Source organism: Ictidomys tridecemlineatus, chromosome 7, assembly GCF_052094955.1.
Source record: "Ictidomys tridecemlineatus isolate mIctTri1 chromosome 7, mIctTri1.hap1, whole genome shotgun sequence".
In the NCBI taxonomy this organism is placed as follows: Eukaryota; Metazoa; Chordata; class Mammalia; order Rodentia; family Sciuridae; genus Ictidomys; species Ictidomys tridecemlineatus.
Genome location: NC_135483.1, coordinates 143,039,062 through 143,060,709, shown reverse-complemented (window position 1 = coordinate 143,060,709; position 21,648 = coordinate 143,039,062). Strand labels below are relative to the sequence as shown.

The 21,648-nt window shown below is 33.8% G+C and overlaps 1 protein-coding gene across 2 annotated transcripts in view; it reads left to right on the top strand.

Moving 5' to 3' along the window:
• Window positions 1–21,648, top strand: part of Chn1 (chimerin 1) — a 171,163-nt gene that overhangs the window by 50,645 nt on the left and 98,870 nt on the right. The window contains exons 5-6 of one of the 2 annotated variants that reach the window (XM_005324616.4): window positions 11,932–11,963; window positions 15,488–15,601. In XM_005324616.4, coding sequence (XP_005324673.1) covers window positions 11,932–11,963; window positions 15,488–15,601 — 146 coding nt within the window. Of the gene's footprint in view, window positions 1–11,931; window positions 11,964–15,178; window positions 15,214–15,487; window positions 15,602–21,648 lie in introns of those variants that run through there. The other variant, XM_040294500.1, reaches the window with a different exon arrangement.

The following is a 21,648-nucleotide window of genomic DNA, read 5'->3' as shown; positions in this document are numbered from 1 at the left end:
CTCAAGGATTCCCTCAAGAAAATTTGGGACAATTTGAACATCGAAAAGAATAATGAGCTGGGCATGAGGGTGCATGTCTGTAATCCCAGCCATTCAGATAGGAGGATCAGAAGTTCAAGACCAGCTGGATCGATTTAGTGAACCCGTCTCAAAAAGGGGCTGGAATGTAGTTTAGTGGTAGGTGCTCCTGGGTTTAATCCCTAGTATATATAAAAAAAGAGAGAATATGATACTATGATAATAATTAATTTTAATACAGTGAATGAAATAACTCATAAGTTCATAATGATATCAAATGATATTAAATGATATCATTTAAAATTTTAAACTAATAATCCAAATTTTTAAAAAAATAATAACCCATCCCAATTCAGAGAGGTAAAACGAGGGGGGAAATGTGAGGTTGTTCTTTACAGGGGAATGGCAGTTAAAATGTAGAAAGAACAATAAAATTATAAAATCACTATTTTATACTTTTATTTGACTCTAATAAGATTTGTCATTAGATGTTAAAACTATTGAGCAAAAGCCTCTAAATGAATATGGTAGGATATTCACATGGTCTCAATATATTAAACCACCAATTATTTATTAATTGCAAAGAGAAAAACACATCTTTATAATGGAGAGATCTGGCAATCATGCCCTTAACTAATTTAGCCTTACCTTTAGTGGAACAAACTGACACATGCCTCCTGAGGTTATACACACTGTGTTACTTGTGTAGTATTCTATCAAAAATGCTTAACTAAAATCTAATCATGAATTATGAATCTGACAAATCCAGAATATATACATTCTCTAAGACATCTATCTAGGATTATAAATACTGTCATTATCATAAAAGGCGAAACAATGGTGAGACCATAGAAAATCAAAGGAGACAAATGAGAAGTCGTAATCAAATTTAGATTATGTACCTAGACCCTATCCTGAAGGGTTTTTTTTTTTCTGTGTATATACATACATATACACACACACATATGTACATGTGTGTGTGTCTGTGTACATATATATATTTGTAAAATCTATAAATTTTGGGCACAATTCAAGAAATTTGAATTTTGGCTATATATTAGATAAAATGTAATCATAGCAACTAACTTACTTAAATGCTACATTATTTAAAAGAATTGCTTCTTCATGGATAAAAATGTTAAAATGTCATTGTAACATCCTGTTTAAACAATACTATAGCTTTGAAAGTGTATAGTTACAAAGAGAACCAATTTACAAAATTTGGCAGAACTTTCATAAGATTGTCTTTTGAATGTCTAGTTGCAATTTATAGAGAATGTACAGTCTGGATATGTAAGTATGCAGTGAGCATGTAGTGCTTGATTGCATTTCAAAGATACTGTGCCATCATCAAGAATGATTAATTTTATATTAATAGAAACTTGAAAGTACTATTGTAAAATTTTCTATTTTGTTTCATGTTCTATTGAGACATAACTTTTTAACACTGAAAATGAGATATTGACAGTATTAACCTGAAGTATTTATTCATAGCACCATTATATTGAGAAATAGGTGTACTATGCCTTTCTCAAAAGAATTTAAGACCACACAAATGAAAAATATAATAAAAGGAATAAAAATAGAAAAATTGAGGAGTTTATTGCAATGCTGATTAAGGACAGACGTAATTGTGGAAAATTTTTTCACAGTAATAAACTATGTAACTCTTAAGGATCAGTAAAGCTGATATGATCCTGTTTTTTCCTGAACTAAATTCCTTTAATAAAAGTTCAGTTGGCATAGCATTAAGGAACAACAGTTCAGTGAAGTTCATTTCTAAAGGGCTAAGATGGTATGAACTAAGTGGATAGCCTTCTGGTGGGCCACCTTGATGCAGACACAGTGAGTAATACTGGAGGAGTAGATGGTTCTTAGAATCTCTGAAAATAATTTCTCTTGATTTTCAGCTTTGTGATGTGATTGGCTGAATACTGCCATCATCTGAGGAATGAGGCCATTCACATTCTATATTGCTGATTAAAGTTATGCATAATAAGCACTGGGAAATCAGAAAAGCCAATTGTACAATTGGCATTTTATTTCTTAAATTGAAAAATATAGTAGTCATTTTCATTCTGGTTGAATATGTTTTAAACAAAAAAAATTAGCAATCAAGTTTTTACTTAAATTTTTTTTTTTTTTTGGTACTAGGGGTTGAACCCAAAGGTGTTTAACCACTAAGCCACATCCATAGCCCATTTTTTATTTTGAGACAGGATGTCATTAGTTCCTCAGGGCCTCAAGTTGTTGAGGCTGGCTTGAACTTGTGATCCTCCTGCCTTGGTTTACCAAGCTACTACAAACAAATTTTCATGGTAAAATGGAGGGCAAAGAATGCTGCTGTTTGTGCAAAAGGACTTAATGTGGACTAACTCTCTTTTCACATTGTAACCAGCCTTATGATACCAGTGAGCAGTTCTGCTCTCTTGCATGTTGAAGTATAACATTAGAGAAGCAGGCCAAGGCAAGCATATAAAGCAGAGTTTATTTTAAAAAGGGAGAAGGGGGCCATAGCTGGTATCCTGGTATCCCAAGAAGCAAGGGTGTTTTGCCTTTTTATGTGTCCTAGGCTTCCTTTGTTCTGCTCTCTTTCCTTTATCTCTCTCCTTCCTGCCTACCTGACTAGACCTAGGAGATGCTCAGTGGAATGACCAAAAGATGAGAAGCAGATGGACTGGAGGGGCCAAGTTGGAGTGATTAGGGCAGGGAGGGGCGGGCACAATTAACAGCTCTCTATAGGAAGGGACAGTCCCTGAGACAGGTTACCTTAGCAACATGTTGGAGCAGGAGCAGGTTATCTTGATAAGAGTGGAGGAAGGGCTCTGAAGGAATTAGCATTTAAATTCCTCCATTCTCTGGATCTGCCTAATTCTGGTTTCACTTACATATTTGAATGTTGCAATCTCTAAGTTTTAAGTACCATTAATGAGGATTAAGTGTGAATGTGTAAAATATGTGTCTTTATTTTGAAAATTAGAGGTGATAGGTATTTGACCTTACATTTCTGTTTTCCCCAGTGATAATTAAACAGCAATAACTAAATAGGGATAAGTGGTCTTCTTTTAAAGAAATTATATTCATATCCAATATTATTATAATGATTGTGTTTAAAGAGACACTGAAAAATATAAACCACTAGTCCTGATGGCCTGGCTCATTCTATTAAGTTAAATTTCTATGTAACAATTAACAAGGATATCCATTTGAAATAAAGTTAAAGGATTAATCAGAGTGGAGTAGATGTACTCTAAAGTTACTTTTTCAGGGAGAAAGTTTCAGTCTTAGGCTTGATTCAATAATTATTCGATTTGGAAGATGTGAAGGTTATTGGGAATGATAAACACTAGGATAAAAATGTACTGAATTTCTAGTTAATGTTGAGCCTCAAGTACTTAACAGAGGATTTGAATCACTATGTGTTTTTCTCGACTAAATGTGGTGAGAAAAAGAGAAAAGTTAATACAATTGATAGGTTAATAGTTCTTTTTAAGTGATATGTATTAATTATCTGTTAGTTCAAGTTATAATTTAAAAAATGGATTCCATGATTTGTCTTTGAGAAATTTCCCTGACAGTCCTAAGAAAAGGAGAACTGACACCCCTTGTGTTTGTGTACATTTCACCTCTTTTCAACCATGGCAGTATATCACAGATTGTAAATTCAGGGACTGGGGATTTGTATCAAACCTTAAGGGAACTTGTATTTGGAGACATGTTTATGATTCTTTTCTTGTGATCTAGATTTAGTTCTGGTGACAAAATCCATGTTCTACTTTTTCTCAGCTGAATTTCGGCATATACTTGCAACCAAGATGCCTAGCACTATATTTTAAAACCAGAATTATCAACTATTGAATCACAAATTATTAGGGGCAGAACTTTAAAATGCAAAATATCTAAAACAATTTCACAAAAAATCAAGTTGTACTTTTTTTTTTGATCCAGAAAATATTATCAATTGCTTTTGTTACTGCAAAAAAATATATTTTTTTCCTTATCTCTCTTTTTTTGGGTGATCCTGGGTATCCAACCTGGAGCTTGCACACGTAAGGCAAGTGCTGTGCCATTGAGCTTCATCCAAAAAAGTCTAGCTTTTTTTTCTTATAAGCTGTTGTTAAGACAAATTTTGAAATCAAAACAAAAATAATTATTTTTTTAGGAATAAGATGTCCATATCCACAACTTAGTATTTTAGACATGCTTTAGAAACTAAGCAAATACTTAAAAGCTTGAAAAGGATTCTTTATAATGCTTTTACACAATGCAATTGTATCTTACAGGAGAGTTAATTCTGAAATTAGTTTAAAAACATGAATGTGTTTAGTTAGAATGACTCTTGGTAATCTCTTTTCACCCATAAAGTAACGTAACATGTTTTTGCGTATACAGCTCTCTCATTAAATATATTCAGTGAAATGCAATATATGATATAAATATTAAATATATATTTATCATTTTTATTATTAAAAAAGTGATTTTGTTTTATTATTTTATGCCAAGCACCTGGTTGAATTAAAATAAGTGTGTATGTATGTGTGTTTGTGTGTCTATTTATAGAGACCCTGGTATAAATTTCATAAGTGATCTTGTTGCTGAAAGCTTGGTCTTTGCCCCTGATGCCAACCCAATATAGAGGACATAATTTTGAGGAAAAGGAAAAAATTGTATTGCTTTGCTAGCAAAGGAGAAACACAAAGTCCCAAAGTCTGTGACTCTGCCCACAGCAGGAGCAGGGGGCTTTTAAAAATGTGATTCAAAGGCTACATTCCTGGTGCTCACCATTAGAGTTGTAATTCACTTGTTAATTTGGTAGATAGACATTTCTGAGATCTTCAGGTATCATCCCCAAAGTCAGGATTGCTTCTTTGCTATGTTTGGTATGTACGGGAAAGAGGACAGTAAGCTCTTTCCACTATGCCAGATTCTAGTTCCTCTCATCTACATGAGTATGTAATGCTAGCAGTTCTCCCCTCTCCTCCATTAATTGTTTTTCCCTTTCTACAAGATTATTCTGATCATCCCATAAACATCAATTATTTCCATATTTTTAAAAAAAATTCTCTTGATCCTTTTTTCTCCCTCTGCTCTGCTCAACTTCTTTGCTTTCCTTTGTAGAAAACATTTGAAAATATTATCTGTACTTCTTGTTTCTAATCCTGCTTTTCTCATTTTTTTCTTCCCCTACTCCCATCAGACTTTAAACCACCACAACTCTAGCAGAACTGCTTTGGCATGGTCACCTCTGCCTGCCACATGCAAATCTAACATTCTCTTGTTTATCATGTCAGCAGCATTTGACACAGGTGAAAAAGCTCTTCTCCACAATGTACTCTTCTCTCTTTAGTTTTAGGACATGGTACAGTCTCATTTTCTGGATCTTCTCTCCCTGATCTCTTGATTCTTGGGTACTGCAGGGCTTGTGATGTTTTGTTTCTTCTCTACCTATATTTACTACCTGATGATTCTGCCAGTTTGGAGTATTAATACAATTTATATTTCTAGTCCAGTCTTTTCTCCTAAATGCCAGACTATATATACAATTGTCCACTCTACAATCCTTTCAAAGACATCTAATAAACAACTCAAATGTAAATAGCATGTTCAAAACAGAACTGATCTTTACCTTCCTCCCCAAATATGCTATTACTGCAGCCTTCCAAATCTGGGTTTACTTACTTGCCGTGGCCCATATAAAAAACCAGGCATTATAATGAACTTTTTTCAAGTCAACCTACCCATGAGGCCACATTGACTTCAGCTAGTGTTATTCTGGAGTTTTAGTTCCTTGACTGTTATTATGAAATTATAAAACTTGGAAATAAGCATATAAATATTTGTATAAATATAAAATGTTTTTAATATTGCATGCAATATTTCAATTCCTAATTTGATACATTTACAAGTAAAATAATTTACAAGTAATATAATTTACAAATAATTATTTGTAAAAATACTTTACAAATAATACATTTACAAGTAAATCATTCATCATTTTTACATTCTGACTAGCCCTTTAATTTGATTATCTGAGTAATTTTGTGAGTTTGAAAAGATCATTCCAAACCATTATTTAGCTAGTATTGTTATGGAATCCTAGCCCAGAAGTTTTGTCTCCAGAGATCCCAACAGACCAGGTCTGGTCAGTTTCCCCAGAAAGAATCCAGATAGCAAAAAGATATGTGGTGGTGAAAAAGGAAAAAAATTTTTTTCAGTGTGGCCAATCCTGGGAAGATGAACCAGCCCCTGTCTTAGGGGTACTAACAATAACTCCAGGATTATATAGCAGAAGAACAATGGCACAGGCCAAGAAGTTTGCGTAGTTAAACAATCTTGGGTAAATGAGGGTCTGGTTGATCATTATTTCAGATCCAGTCATGAAGAGACCTGCTGGCCACAGGGAGGTCAGTACCACTTGGGGGCACTTTCAGTTTCTACCATGGGGTGTTTGTCTGTAGTGTTCACTGTTCCTAGAATTTGGGATAAGCTGGAAAAGGAGAAATAACTCCAAGAGAACAGATCAGAGAAACAAAATGAGTGAGTTAAAGCAATGACTGATGACTGATGGGGTCTTCTTCAAATCAAAGGAGCCCTCATTACAATATCTTAGACACCACTAAAACATCTAGATGCTGTTGTAGGGTGAGAAAAACTTTTTTACCTTCTTAGATTTTGGAGCTGGGAACTGCTAATTAAACTGACAAATGGCAGATTAACAGAAGAAAAGGTTTATTTCATATGTACATGGAATGGAGGATTCACAGAAAAGAAGTAAAAACCCTAAAAAAGAGATAATAACCTTTTTGTTAAAATTCTATTTTAACAAAAGGAAAAGAGACTAGACAAGGAAAAGGGTGTTAGGTCTGGGGAGGGGAATATATTATAGGAAGAAAATGTAAACTAAATATATTATTTATTTGGTGAAATTTTTTTATGCAGACTCAGGTCTTCTCAGGTGACACGGTTGTCTCTAAAGTTAGTCTCTTAGGGTACCTGAGAGGAGCACATATTGACATATGGAAATTTGCTTTACAGGTGTAAATTTCCTTCACAAAAAGTGAAATGTAAACCCTGCTTTTAGGGAGAGGAGGGAGGACAGAGAGCTTCTTTTATGTTTGATGTTTCTTAATCACCTTTAACTCAAAATCCCTATGCCAAAGTGGCATATTTTGGGATGACATATTCTGATCTTCACTATCTAGATGAGATGAATTAGTTTAAATTTTTTGTTTTGCATTTCCAATATTAAAAAAAAACAGGAAAGGTCATTGCTATGGGAATTTTATTTTTGAACACACTGTTTTTAATAACAGTACTATTTTAATCCTCAATGTTTACATAATTTTTAAAAATTTATAATTATTTTGGGTTAATAAAAAAATTATTTAGAATATAATGCCAGAAGCAATTGTGTTATGAAGTTGATTAATTAGACAATTAATGGAAGCATAATAGAGATTTATTACAGGACTGTTTAATAAATAATCCATATTTGTCTTGAATTGGGAAATGTAATAGACTGCCATATCATTTGAATGTGGCAAATCAGGGGTATTGGTAGAATTTTCGTCAAATAACCAAAAAAAAAAAAACTCTTTTTACATTCATGACATAGGTCTGCTGAATAAATAATCCATATTTTTTTTGGATTGGGAAATGCAATAGAACTTTTCCTTCAACCAGCTGCAAAGGTCTCATGGTTTGATAGAAAGACCATAATCTCCTCTTAAATGTTGGGGACCCCATTCTAATGTATCTGAGGCTCCAATATTAGGTTACACAAAAGATATTCTTGATTTCTATTTCAAAAGGCAATATATATATTTAATGTATGAATCACACTATTACAAATAATATTAAAGTTTCTTTTACACCTTTCCAGTTGTCCCCCCAAGGTCCTTTGTCCCCTACTTTACAGGAGGTAACTCTTTAAATTTGGTATATATGCTTCCAGATTGCTCTTGATGCTATAAATATATATTATTGTACATATCTGCTTTTTCCTAAATGATGACATGTTATCCTCATTATTATGTAACTTTTAAAAATATTTTTTCAGTTGTATATGGACACAATATATTTATTCTTTTTTTTATGTGTTACTGAATTTTGATCCCAGTGCCTCACGTATGTGAGGCAAGTGCTCTACTACTCAGCTGTAGCCCCAGCCCTGTAACTTATTTTTGTATTTAGTAGTTTGTAATTCATCCATGTTAGTCCCTGTATAGATCTACATCATTCCATCAAACTGCATATTATTTATACTACAAAAGAAGCTTATTTCTCTGTTGGAGCATATTTATTTCCATTTTATTTTTTTAAAAAAATTTGTAGTTGTAGATGAACAGAATGCCTTTATTCTATTTATTTTTATGTGGTACTGAGGATCAAACCCAGTGCCTCAAGCATGCTAGGCAAGTGCTCTGCCACTGAGCTACAACCCAGCCCTTTATTTCCGTTTTAAAAATAACTAGGAATAGTGCTTAAATGAACATTCTTATACATATTTTCATGGGTACATGTGCAAGTGTTCTTCTAGAGTAAAAACAGTATTTGCGCATTTTCAGTTTGAATATATAATATTAAAGTGTTTTTCTGAGCAGCATTTTTAATCATATAAATTAATTCTTCAAGTTAAGACCTGAATATTGGATTTTCATCTCTGAAGCAAAGGTTTGTTTTCAAGCAGATCCATGACCCCACTTTTTAGTCCTGGGACCTAAAAATAGAATAGCCATTATAGGTTACTGTAGGGGCCAACTGGCATATTTTTAGTCCAGTGAGTTTTATGAGGGAAAAAATTATGGAACAAGATCAAATCAGGTGGGATAGTAGGATAATAAATAACCTGACTATAATCTCAGCAGAAAACAGAAGATTCCTGAAAAGTATGGACTAAGAATAATTTTTAGTAAAAGGTAAAATATTGACTTTCCTACAGAAGTGAAAATGAACATGTGAAATGTTTATTTCACTCTCATGAGAGAGAACCAAGAAGAAGTCAAAGCACAATTTATATAGACTCAAGGGATACTGAGATCAATTGCACAAAGAAATTAGTTTTTCTAATTAAAATGTTACCATGCAGGAAAAAACAGATCCATGTTTTAGTTACCTGTAATTAAGAGTTTCAAAAATACTCAAAGACAGTGTACTAGGCCAGAGTCAGATATGCCAATAGAGTATACTGTAGATGATAGACAGCTTTTCATTCACAAATTTCTTCCTATACTATGAGTAAATACCTCAAAGTTGCTAAAAACAGTAGTAGGTCTGGCTGACCAGTAGGTAGATAACCTAGACTGGGCAGCCATGTTCCATGTAGAACCTAGCAAGATGATCACTGAAAAAATAGGCTTTGAAGTTGTCCACTTTCAGCCTCATTCAGATGAGTCAGTTTCACATACAAAAGGAATTGGACCTTTTTTGTCCTAAAAATTCTAGTTTTATCTTGAGCTCTACCACTTGAACAGGTAACCTTGAACAAGTTATCTAACCTCTCTGATACTCATTTTTTTCCCACTACCATATGATCCAGGAATACCACTACTGTGAATTTGTCCAAAGGAAATAAAACCAAAATATGGAAGAGGGATGCACTCCTATGTAGCATTATTTACATGGCCAAGATGTAGAATCAACTCAAGAGTCTGTCAATGATAGAATCAATAAAGAAAATATACAATGAAATTTCATATAGTTCATTCTAATATACAATGGAATAGTGTATATTTCAAATTGAATACAGCCTTTAAAACAGGAGGAAATCCCATCATCTTTGACAATGTGGATAAACCGGCAGATGTTATATTAAAGGAAATAAGCCAGGTATAAAAAGACAAATATTATATAATGTCACTGTAGGTAAGGATAGAAGATATGATAGGTAGAAAGTATGATATAAATGAAGGGCAAAGAAAAAAAGATTTTAATTCAGAAGTTCCACACACTTCTCCAGACACATCACTCCCTAAGTCAGTCTCAACCGTAGGCCTCGTATTCCCCAAATTCCTGGGAAATCTGTAAATCTACCAGTGTACATTATTTAACCCACCAACAAATAGATTAAACAAAAGAGAAAAAATGATATCTTGAGGAAACTATAATTTAGGGGACTGTCCAGTGCTTTTTGTTGATCACAAATGAAGATCACATCAGCTTAAGAATCCAGAGACTGATCAGATAACCATAAACCATCCCGAGATCACTGACTATGTCCATTCCTATATACTTCTCAATACCCACCCCTCATCAAGTTTCTTGTAAAAGAAGAGCTGGGAACTCCCAAAGCGCATCTTTGGTACACATTCTCCCTTGAATGCACACTCCTTGCTTTATCCCCAAAGGCCTCTCTCTCTTGAAGTTGCCCCCCACTCTCCCTTTAATATGTATCTCCTTTCCTAAATCAACCTCTGTCTGTACCTCTGACTGGCATGTGTGGAGATTCTTTTCTGTCACACATGTCAAGAACCCTGCTGGTCCTAAGTGGAGTTCCCTTCTCTCTGGGAGCTTCTCAGACCCTTCTTAGGAGACAACTTCTATATGGAATTTAAAAACATTGAACTCAGAAGCAGAGATCTGAGTTGTAGTTACCAGTGGCTGGGGGTGGAATGGTGATTGGGGAAATATTGGTAAAAGATATAAAATTTCATTTAGGAAAAAGAGATTCAAGAGCTCTATTGTACAACATGATAACTATAGATAACAAAACGTAACAACATATTGTATACTTGATATTTGCTAAGAGTAGATTTTATGTGTTCCAGTCACACACACAAAAAATATATATGAGATAATGCATATCTTAATTAGTTTGTGTTCACCATTTCATAGTGTATACATATAACAAAATATACTATATAATGCCTGTACATATATACATATACAAGTATATACTATATATAGGTTTTATATGCATTTTTGTCAATTAAAAATAAAAGATGAACTTTTTCATGAAAAACAGTTAAAGTGAGACTAATACTATCTTATGAAGATGAACAGAGTCATCACTGTCTGATATGGGGATTAAATGTTCTCTAAATATAACTAAAACATGGCAAATAGCAGGAGCTCAATAAATGTAGTCCATAGTGTTACCAGGTACCTCTCAGAGGAAATCCTTTTTCATGATAGCACTTAACATTACTATACTTTCTGTTTCCTTATTGTTTTCTTTTTAAAGCTGCTTTATTGTTGCTTGTCTTTATAGCATTAGTTCCAAAACAATTATGACATTTTTAGTTTTATTCAATCATGTGTCCCTTGCAGGTACAGCAATGCTTATCACATATTCACTGTTCGGCAAATATTTGTTTAATGCATGGGGCAAATGCCTTCTATCTTCCTGTCTACCCAGGAAGAATTTCTCAGGATCTATTCTGAGGCTTTCCTCAGCTCTAGCCAGCACACATGCCATGAAAGCTAGGGGAAGAGAAAGTGGTGAGGGAAGAGCTGTTGGGAAAACAGAAGGGCAGGATCGTATTGAGATGTTAACAGCATGGAGAATATGGAGTAACAGGAAGGAGAGGAAAAGGAGAGGATGGAGAGAAAGCCACAATCTGTTACGACATGATTGTGGCATTAAGTTTCTGGATGTTTTATTTTATTCTGTGAATAAAGTGATGTAAATATCTTTTCCAATTCATTACACTTTTAGAAATGAAAGATAGTTCAGTTCAACTCTTTACATACACAGCATTTAATAGAGAAGAAACAGGTTTAGAGAAGTTGAAGCAACCTATTAACCCTCCTGTGAACTAGGACTCCATATTCTGACCTTGAATCTTATATAAAGATTATATATATATATTTTCTGTAATATATGCTTTAGTTTACCTCATATACAGAATGTTTAATTAATATACTACACATTTGCATTTTCACAAATATACTTTCTTTTTTCTTCCTCAATAGGTAGAAAACAGACCAAAGTATTATGGAAGAGAGTAAGTATGAATTACCAGAATACATTTTCTCGGTTGGCATATGTAAGAGACAAAAAAATGGTGCGTTTAGTAAAAAAATAAATAAATAAATAAATAAAGGAAGTATTCAATCTTGGTGGAATTAGATTTTTTTTTAATTACAAGTATAATTATTCTAAATGGTGAAAATATTTTTAAAAAGGCAATTATAAAGAAGAAAATAGCATGGAAAAATGTACATGCAGTAATGTTAAAGATGTAAGCAATGTGAGTAAATAATTCTAGATATATATGAGGAATGTGTATATTTATATGTGTATTTTGCATGTATTAGATAATATACACACATACATATGGAGGGATGTAGTGATTTATTCTATATTTCTACCTTTCTTCCCCCAAATTTTCTATAAGCAGTGTATATACTCTTTATTATCGGGGGAAAAGAAAAAGAAAAGAAAATCATAGCTACTCAGAAACCATGGTTGTTAAGAATTTAAAGTATTGGGTAGGATGTGGTAGCACATGCCTATAATCTCAGCTACTTGAGAAGCTAAGGCAGGAGGATCACAAATTTGAGGACAGCCTCCTCTACAGCTTAGTGAACCCCTGTCTCAAAAATGGCTGTGAATATAGCTCAGTGGTAGACTGCCCCTAAAGTCAATCCTCAGTACAAAAAAAAAAAGAAAAAAAAACCAGAGGAAGTATTACCTATTTTCTCCTCCCCCCCTCCTCCTCCCTCTGCTCTTTCTCCTCCCCTGTCCTCCTCTCCCTTCTTCCCCCTCCTTCTTCCCCTTCCTCCTCTTCCTTCCTCCCCCTCCTTCTCCCCCATCCTTCTCCAGATTGAATCCAGGAGTACTTTACCACTGAGCCACATCCCCATCCATTTTTATTTTTTATTTTGAGATAGGGTCCCCCAAAGTTGCTGAGGCGGGCCTCAAACTTGCAACTCTCCTCCCTCAGCCTCCCAAGTCACTGGAATTATAGGTATGTACTGCCATGCCCATCTGAAGTATTACCTTCTAAAGGTCTGTTTTGCTAGTGGTGTTTTGCAAAATTGAGATATTATACATATAAATTGTAGTCTAATTTTTTTTCCATTTAATATTGATGATGAGCATTGCAACAGTTTTTAAAATTGGCTTTGTTTGTGATTCTACAATTGGACAGCAAACTGTACCAAAAATGGCTCAGAATGCTACTCTGATAATTTCTGAAATCTTTAATTTTTCCAAGTGTTGAGAAACAGAAATTTAGCACTTTGGAGAAAAAAAAATAAAATCACATTTTCATTATTCTCCTGATAAAATAATTTTTTTCATTATTTGATTATATCAGATAGTCATATATTTACCAGATATTTTTAAATTATTTAAAATTCTAAATACATTTTCCTGACTCTTGTGAATGGATCACAGACACATACCTGTGAATTGGGAGGAAGATGATTCCAAAGTTGAGAACTACTGGTATTCTTTACAGTGATATCATAGTGTGTATAGTCATATTCTGCTTAGGGCAGTTAGACTGTTTTTAAACTGTACAGACTGAGCATCCCTCATCAGAAATGCTTTGGATCAAAAGTGTACCCAATTTCAGAGGATTTCAGATTTTTCTTATCTGGGTTAGGGATGCTCAATCTCTACTATTAAAAGTAATACTATAAGAAACATCTTGGTGCATAAAGTTTTTTGATAGAAATATTGAGTCAACTGATAAGAATAATTTTAAAGTTCTTTACATTTTGTTGTCAATTTTTATTCCAAAATTTGTTTCCTTGAGTTTGATTTTTTTAAGGTATTGAAGGTTTAAATAAAAAACAAATAGATGTTACATGTTACTAATTTTATTAATTGATGTCATTTAAACTCAAAAGTGTGTACCAGCAGGCTAATCGAATGGTATGTGTTACTGCAAGGGATAGATAACCATCTTTTGCTTCCAGCAAATTCAAAGTGTTAGCATATGAACCTAGTTCTGAAAAATTGAAAAATTTATGGAGATGAAAACCTCACAAGCCCATTGTAAACCTAGCTGTTCTGATTGTCTTGATTTGAACATATCTATCATGAACTATTTTAAGACTGTTAAGAGAAATAGAGCCATGCCCATGAGGAAAAACCAAGATTGCCACTTATCCCTAGTAAAGTTCCTAAAGTATTAAGGTGTCATTTCAGGGCCTTTATAATTTATTACTCCAAATTCAAGTAGTTATTGTCTCATGATTTTATACCAGTGGAAGCTACAAAGTTTTTTTTTGAGCAATGAATCTCTCCCTCTACCCTCTAAGGTCTTATAGCTGGGACTATGAAATAGACTTAACAATAGGAAGATTAACAGGAGAAAAGTATACAGATTTGTTAACTTTTGATATAGTGTGCACAGGGGCATCACAGGAAAAATAAAATGAATACCCAGTGAGACTGAGAGCTAATATGAGAAGGGGAGGGAAGATGTAGGCCATTTACTCTCAGGAAAGAGTAAATGATTTTTAGGAAACAAATACAGTCCCTGAGAAGAATAATTGAGAAAGATGCTGGTTAGAGACAAAGATTTTTTTGGTGTGATGTCAACTTTTAATTTCCTTTCCTGTGATAAAAATCAGTCTTACCTGATTGATGAAATTCCTGGGGAGGGAATTGATGGCAATTGAGTTACTTTTGGAGAATCTGACTTTAGGTAGACAAGAGGAGTTCAGAGAAAGACTTTTCCTGCATTTGCTATTTTTTTAAATGCCTTCAGCTCAAAATAATATGCTAAAAAAAACATATTTTGGAGTGACATTTCCTGAATTCCTTCATTATTTTTGAGTTACTAAAAAGACATATGTAAAACTTCTCTTTAAATTGTGAATCATCATACAAGTGTAAGGTGATTTTATACTTTTAATAAATTGTCATCACTGACATTTTTCTTGTTTAATCTTTTTATGTCAGATTATTATAGATGAATTTGCTATATATATATATATAAAGGTTGTGTTATTTATGTTTATTATTCTTTTTTTTCTTTGTTAATCAGAAATAAGATTTTGACAGGAAGTGAAAGCAAGTACTGTAGTTGTTTGCTTGTGGTTTGAATATTCAATAATGCCAATTATGCACATTATTGGGCAATCATGCCAATTAAGGACAACCCAGGGTCCTGGAAAATTGCCAGCATAGACTCTAAGCCAAAATTTTAGAGCAACTGCATCAGTGAAAAGAAAGGAAATGGAATACATTTCCGTCTATTTTTTTTAGGAAGTCCATATGGTCAAATGGCTACATAAGTAAGGACTGTCCTCTGAGAGAGGTGGTTGATCATTCTTAGATGGGTGTGAATTTTGATTTTGTGGTTGGTAAATTCCATATCTACTTTCATGCAGTTCTTATCACACAAGAGAAGCTGGCCAGAGGCCAGGCCCAGGGAAACAGGAGCACGGTTAAACTCAAGCGCTTTTCTTCAATTATGTGACAGTAGTTTGTCTAGAGAAATGGAAGGGGGAGTGTTTTATAGGTAAAATGTGGAAAGTGTGCCGTTTCTGAATTGACTTTGTTGCTCAGGTTTCACGGCATGATCTCCAGAGAAGCAGCTGACCAGCTCTTGAGTGTGGCTGAGGGGAGCTACCTTATTCGGGAGAGTCAGCGGCAACCAGGAACCTACACGTTGGCTTTAAGGTTGGTCACAGACCTGCAATTATAACTGTGCTTCATTTAAATCCTCTTAATAGAGGGCTTTAAAATTTAAAAGCACCCAGCATGTAATTGAATTGGTTCATGTTTTCTTTGGACCTAATTATCATTTTAATAGCTTTGAGACCCTTTTAAAAAATTCCTTATGAATGGTGGTACTCAGTAATCAAGAATTTAAAATCTTTAGATGCATTTTTGTTGTAGCTGCTTTCTTCCATTCTATCTTATCTCTTCTCTCTTGTCTTGCTGTGTCAGTTTCCATCTATTTCTTGAATAAGGAAAGAGACTAAAAGAAAGTTCTTTGTAATTCATAAAGCTAAAGCCAGTGTCATTTCTCTTAGTTGGATCTTAGTTGAAATAGCTTTTATTGGGAGCTCTTGGCCCTTCCCTATCAACTGAAATTTGCCTAGTGTTTTGGCTGTTTTTAGTTTATAATTGTGCCCAGAAACACAAAGAATTATGCCTATAAATACGATATTTGTTCTTTAGCAATTAGGGAAATGCAAATCAAAACTACACTGAAATTTCATCTCACTCCAATCAGAGTGGCAGTCATCAAGAATACAAACAATACTAAATGCTGGAGAGGATGTGGGAAAAAAAGAGAACTTTTACACTGTTGGTGGGATTGTAAATTAGTACAACCACTATGGAAATCAGTATGGAGGTTCCTCAAAGGACTAAGTATGGAACCACCATATGACTCAGATATACCACTAATTGGTATTTATTGTAAAAAATTAAAGTCAGAATACTGTAGTGACACATGCATACCCATGTTTACAGCAGCACAATTCACAGACAAGCCAAACAATTGAACCAGCCTAAGTGTTCATCAATGGACAAATAGGTAAAAGAATATATGGCATATATACACAAGAAAGTTTTATTTAGCCATAAAGAAGAATGAAATTATGTCATTTTCAGGAAAATGGATGAAACTTGAGAACATCACGTTAAATAAAATAAACCAATTTCAAAAAGTTAAGGGTCGTATGTTTTCTCTTATATGTGGAAGACTAAAGAGGAAAAGGAAAAGAAAGGGAGGGGTCATGGAAATTGAGGAGACATCATTAGGGTAGAAGAAGGATATCGGAGGAAGGAAGGGAGAGGACAGGGAAATACCGGGGAATGATATTGCCAAGTTATATTGTTATATTATGTGTGTATACAAATATGTAATAATGAATGCCACCATTATGTACTACTATAATGCACAAATTAAAAAATATGGGGAAAAAGAAGAACAAATAATGTTACTGCTTAAGGCCAACATATGTTACTCCTCCTCCAACCACCTATGCCTATGAGTTAGCAGGGATGTCATTCCTGTCCACAAGATTTAATGTTAATTTTTCTGATAATTAGAATGATATAATTTATCATTATTTTATACTAAATTTTGAATATATTGTGTTCTTGCAGAATAGAGCTTGTCACAGTAGTTTATGAAATTTTGCTTTTTATAGGAAGTTATGAAGTATAAATTTCCCTTCAAATCTTTTTTTTTTTTTTTTTTTTTTTTTTTGAGGATTAGATTGTTGAATACAGGTGGAAACATCTGTTCTGGACAATTCAAATACCTATTCATTTTATCACTGAACTAGAAGACTGATTTGAGGCAAGTCTTCTTGGTTCCTTTATTTCTTACTCCTAACATTTTGTACTAGACTTCTGCATTACTGTACTCCAAATAGTCTGATCATCTGATTATCTAGGGTAAATAAGTCTTGATGTAAAGGCTAGAGGGCCAGAGTAAGGAAGAAAGAGGTGGGTAAAATAGGAGACAGAAATCTGCACAACGCTTTCTTCCTTTCCTATTTGTTGCTATTTTCCCTACCTTTCTCCAAGATCATATACAGGTTATAAAACTTTAATTTGAACTCAGTTTTGCTTCATGGAAAGTTCAAGTTCTTTCCATTGCCCATGTTGGGTCTCATCTTACAACAGCTGCCATGTAGTTTTCACTGGCTGACTTTAGCGAATATTTGAAAGCCAAGGATTTATTTTGAACTGACCTTCCATGATCTTCCTCCTGCTCTTATTCTCTCATTATTCTCTCATTCTACTCATGACCTTAAGTTTATCATCACTTCCTGTCCACATGACCCCACAAATCATAGAATAAAAATTAGAGAATAGGTGAACGTTAGATGGATGAGAGTGTTAATTCATAGTGCTGGGTTATATGAATTATTACCTTTTTTTGTTATAATTGAAACTCACTATAAGATATTATTTGTAAAAGGAATCTTCCTTTTGTTATTGAAAATCACAGTAAGATGTTATTTGTAAAAGGAGTTATCATGGAGGTAGAAAGAATTTGTGAGTGTGCATTGAGTTGTTTTTGTGCTAAAATGTTATTGATACTTCTCTTGTTTTAAACTAGATGCATAGCAGGGAAGTGTATATGTATATTTTTATGTGATACTGTATTTCAGTTGATGAGTCTCTTCTTTTTTTTTTTTAACATTATGAGTGATCCATTTGGGGATAACAGTTTGTCTAATTTATACCAATAGTGTTCATTATGCATTTACTCTAAAACCAGAAATGTACTGAACTCAGGGTTCTCAATAGGCACCTCAATAGCAACATGTCTGAAGCTGAACTCATCACTTCTCCTTCTAAATGTGCTGTAATATCCATTTAGCTTTGACCCTGTTATTCAGTCTGTTCCACAAGACAAAAATCAAGAAATTGTTTTTCTTTTTTTCAGGGTTTGAAGGCCCTGGTACCATTTATTTAGAAGCCCTAACCTTATAATGTACCACACACTATATCCCATATAAAAAATATATATTTTTTGCTGTTAAATTATATAAAGTTTTTTTTAAAAATATAAGTTGCTTTTGAAATTAACTTTAGTTTTGTATTTTACTTTTGTGTCCTGAAGCCATGCCTTTCTTTTCAATTCTGTACCTTTTTATAGACCTTGAAAGCACTAGATACTGTGTCTGTATTATGTAATAGTTAACTTTTTGTTTTTGCTATTCTCACACCCAATGTCCCACACATTCAAATCTTAAGTATTACTGAAAATTTCTACTCTTTTCCAACCCTAAGCTACTTGCTGGACAGTTCAATAACTGCCAAAGAAATTTCTTTGTGGCCAGCTTTGTTGACCTCTAGTGTATCTTTTACATTGTCATAAATAATTGTCTTAGGCTGGTCTTGTGGCTCAGTGGCAGAGTACTTGCCTAGCATGTGTGAGGCACTAGGTTTGATCCTTAGCACTGCATAAAAATAAACAAAATAAAGGTATGCTGTCCATCTACAACTACAAAAAAAATAAAAATAAAAGTAACAATCATCTTAAAATCTTTTGTAGATAATAAATGTAGTGTGTACCTGTAGTTCCAGCTAGTGGGGAGGCAGAGGCAGGAGGATCATTTGAGCCAGAGTTCAAGGCCAGCCAGAGCAACGTGGCAGGACCTGTCTCAAACAAAAACCAAAACAACAACAGAAAAGAAAGGAGGAGAAAAAAACATCTAAAATGGAATGCAGTGATTAGAGAAGTTGTAGGGGTGAGTAGGGTACAAGGTTTCAAAGAACCCACCTCCCTCTGTCATTGGCATCTGCCCTGCACCTCCTTCACTAGTGATCTCTGTGTAATTGAGGTATTATGTAGAGAGTGTGAAATGCATGTGTGCTGTCACTGTGGCAGTTTTCTGCAGTCAGAAAAAAAGGTTCTCACCACATGTCATGGCAGGTCCACTATGGGTAGAACCTTTCTTTCCTCTTTGTATCTTCTTCACCCACACCTCATTTTGGCCTGAATTTTAGGCCAGTCCTCATCTGGCTTTTCTGCCTATGCTCACATTGATCCCTTGATTCAGGAAAAAGTTGCTCAGTGAAAGTTTGTTGTAGAAGGGAACATGTCATTAGGCACCTGCATGTTCCAAGTGTGCAGGCTAGGAAAAGGTAATAGCCCAGGTACTTGGTGGTGATTTGTGGGTTTCAGAGGGCTTAGGATTTTCTATCTGTTGATTACAACATTTGGATTACCTTAAGGAGATTTCATGACAAATGTCATTTATTAGTAATATAATTTAAGAGGTTTATTGAAAGCATGCTTTTTTACGGTTTTCATAGCTTTAGAACTAAAGAACATTTTACGAGGTGCTATATGTTTATTCTCACTAGAATAAAAGATTGTTTAGTTTGAACACTTTTCTTTTGGTTTTTCTTCCAGTTCACGTGTTCTGTCTTCTGGTATTTTTATGTTCTGTTTTCTTTCTTTCCTTTATTTTTAGTGGTGAGGTTTGAATCCAGGACCTCACGTATACTGACATACACGTCTACCACTGAATTAAATCTTCAGCCCTCTGCTATTTTTGATCTGCTTTTAAACCGATTGAGTTCTTTTTTTAAAAAAAAAATTATTTTTAAGTTAATTTATTTATTTTAATTAGGTATATATGACAGCATAATGCATTTTGATTCATTGTACACAATTGCAGTACAACTTTTTATTTCTCTGATTGTACACACATTGAGTTCTTATTTCAGATACTGTGTTATTGTTTAGAACCAGAATTTTCATTGCTTTTTAGAAATAGTGAAATAAGGAGGGGACAAGATTTGTGAAAAGGTGATTTGAGTAATCACATGAAATGACCTTTTAAATATTTGGCATCAATTTTATCATTACTACCACTGTACCTGATAAAAATATAAACAATTTCTGGGTAGATGTGTGTTCACCATCTACTCAGAGATAATTTTTTTACTGTTTTTATCTGAAAATTGCATGCTTTTAGTTTAATTACTATGACTGCAAGAAGGTCTTTACTAACTCAACACTTTTGTTAGTTGACATTGACTTTTCCTACTTAAATAACCACAGTAATAAATAGGTGAAATTATAGCTATAGGATTAATTTTTTACTGTTGTTCCTCCTAAGTCATCCATTCAATACAAGGTACACTTGTTTGGACTCTGTCCAAGAGTTTTCTTGGAAATATACATATAGAAAAATCACTGTTACATATTTGATATGGCATAGGACTAAAGTTATACATTGCTTAGATATATTGTTGGGCTCTCTGTCAACATTGTTTCCCTTTGATAGAAGATATCCCCTTTTTCATAGTTGCTTGAGGAGTTAAGTTTGTTCATTTTTACTGAGAAGAAAAAGAAAATCTTAAGTATGTATTTTATAAAAACTAGGGAAAATGAAAGAAGAAACATTTATAATACTACGTAAATAGAAACCCTTTAAATGTAATGTATAAATTGAAAGAAAAGAAGAAAATCAGAAAGAACAAGATATTGAGATTTTCAAAAATTATCACAGAATAATTGTAGTTACCTGCTCTCACTGTTGGGACTTTGGAAGTGAAATTGTAGTTTAGATTTTAGAGTGTGACAAACCATTTTTCTAGTTGTCTGACCTTATTATAGATATTTAACCTTTTTGGACTTAAATTTCTACTTTGTAAAATGAGCATAATCCAGTTTTTCTAAAAAATAAAAAATAAAACAAAACTTTTTAAAGTCTATTATCCCACTTTTAAGAATTATATTATCGGCTGGGTACAATGGTGCAGGCCAGTAATCCCAGCTACTTGGTAGGCTACAGCAGGAGGATCTGAAGTTTGAGACCATCCTGAAAACTTAGTGAGAACCTGTCTCAAGATAAAAAGGGATGGGGCTATTCCTTGGTGGTAGAGTACCCCTACATTCAATCACCAGTACCACAAACAAACAAATCAAAAAATTATATTTTCTATCAATTGATATGCTTTCAACTGCAAGTGTTACCCAGTACTCAAAATAAGTAGACTCTACTGGCTTAAACACACGTTATTTAAGGAAATAGCTCACATAGTGAAAAATTCAGAAATGTAATAGTAGCATAGATGGTCAGTACCCCAGCGATGTCACAAAGGATTTGTGATCTTTCTGTTTCTATTCATGGCCCCTCACAACATCAGCTCCATTTTAAGGCTGGTTTTCCTTGGGGTCCAAAGATAGCTGCCAGGGCAGTCAGAGTTATGTGCCTCCTTGTTCAACCCTAGCAAGAGAA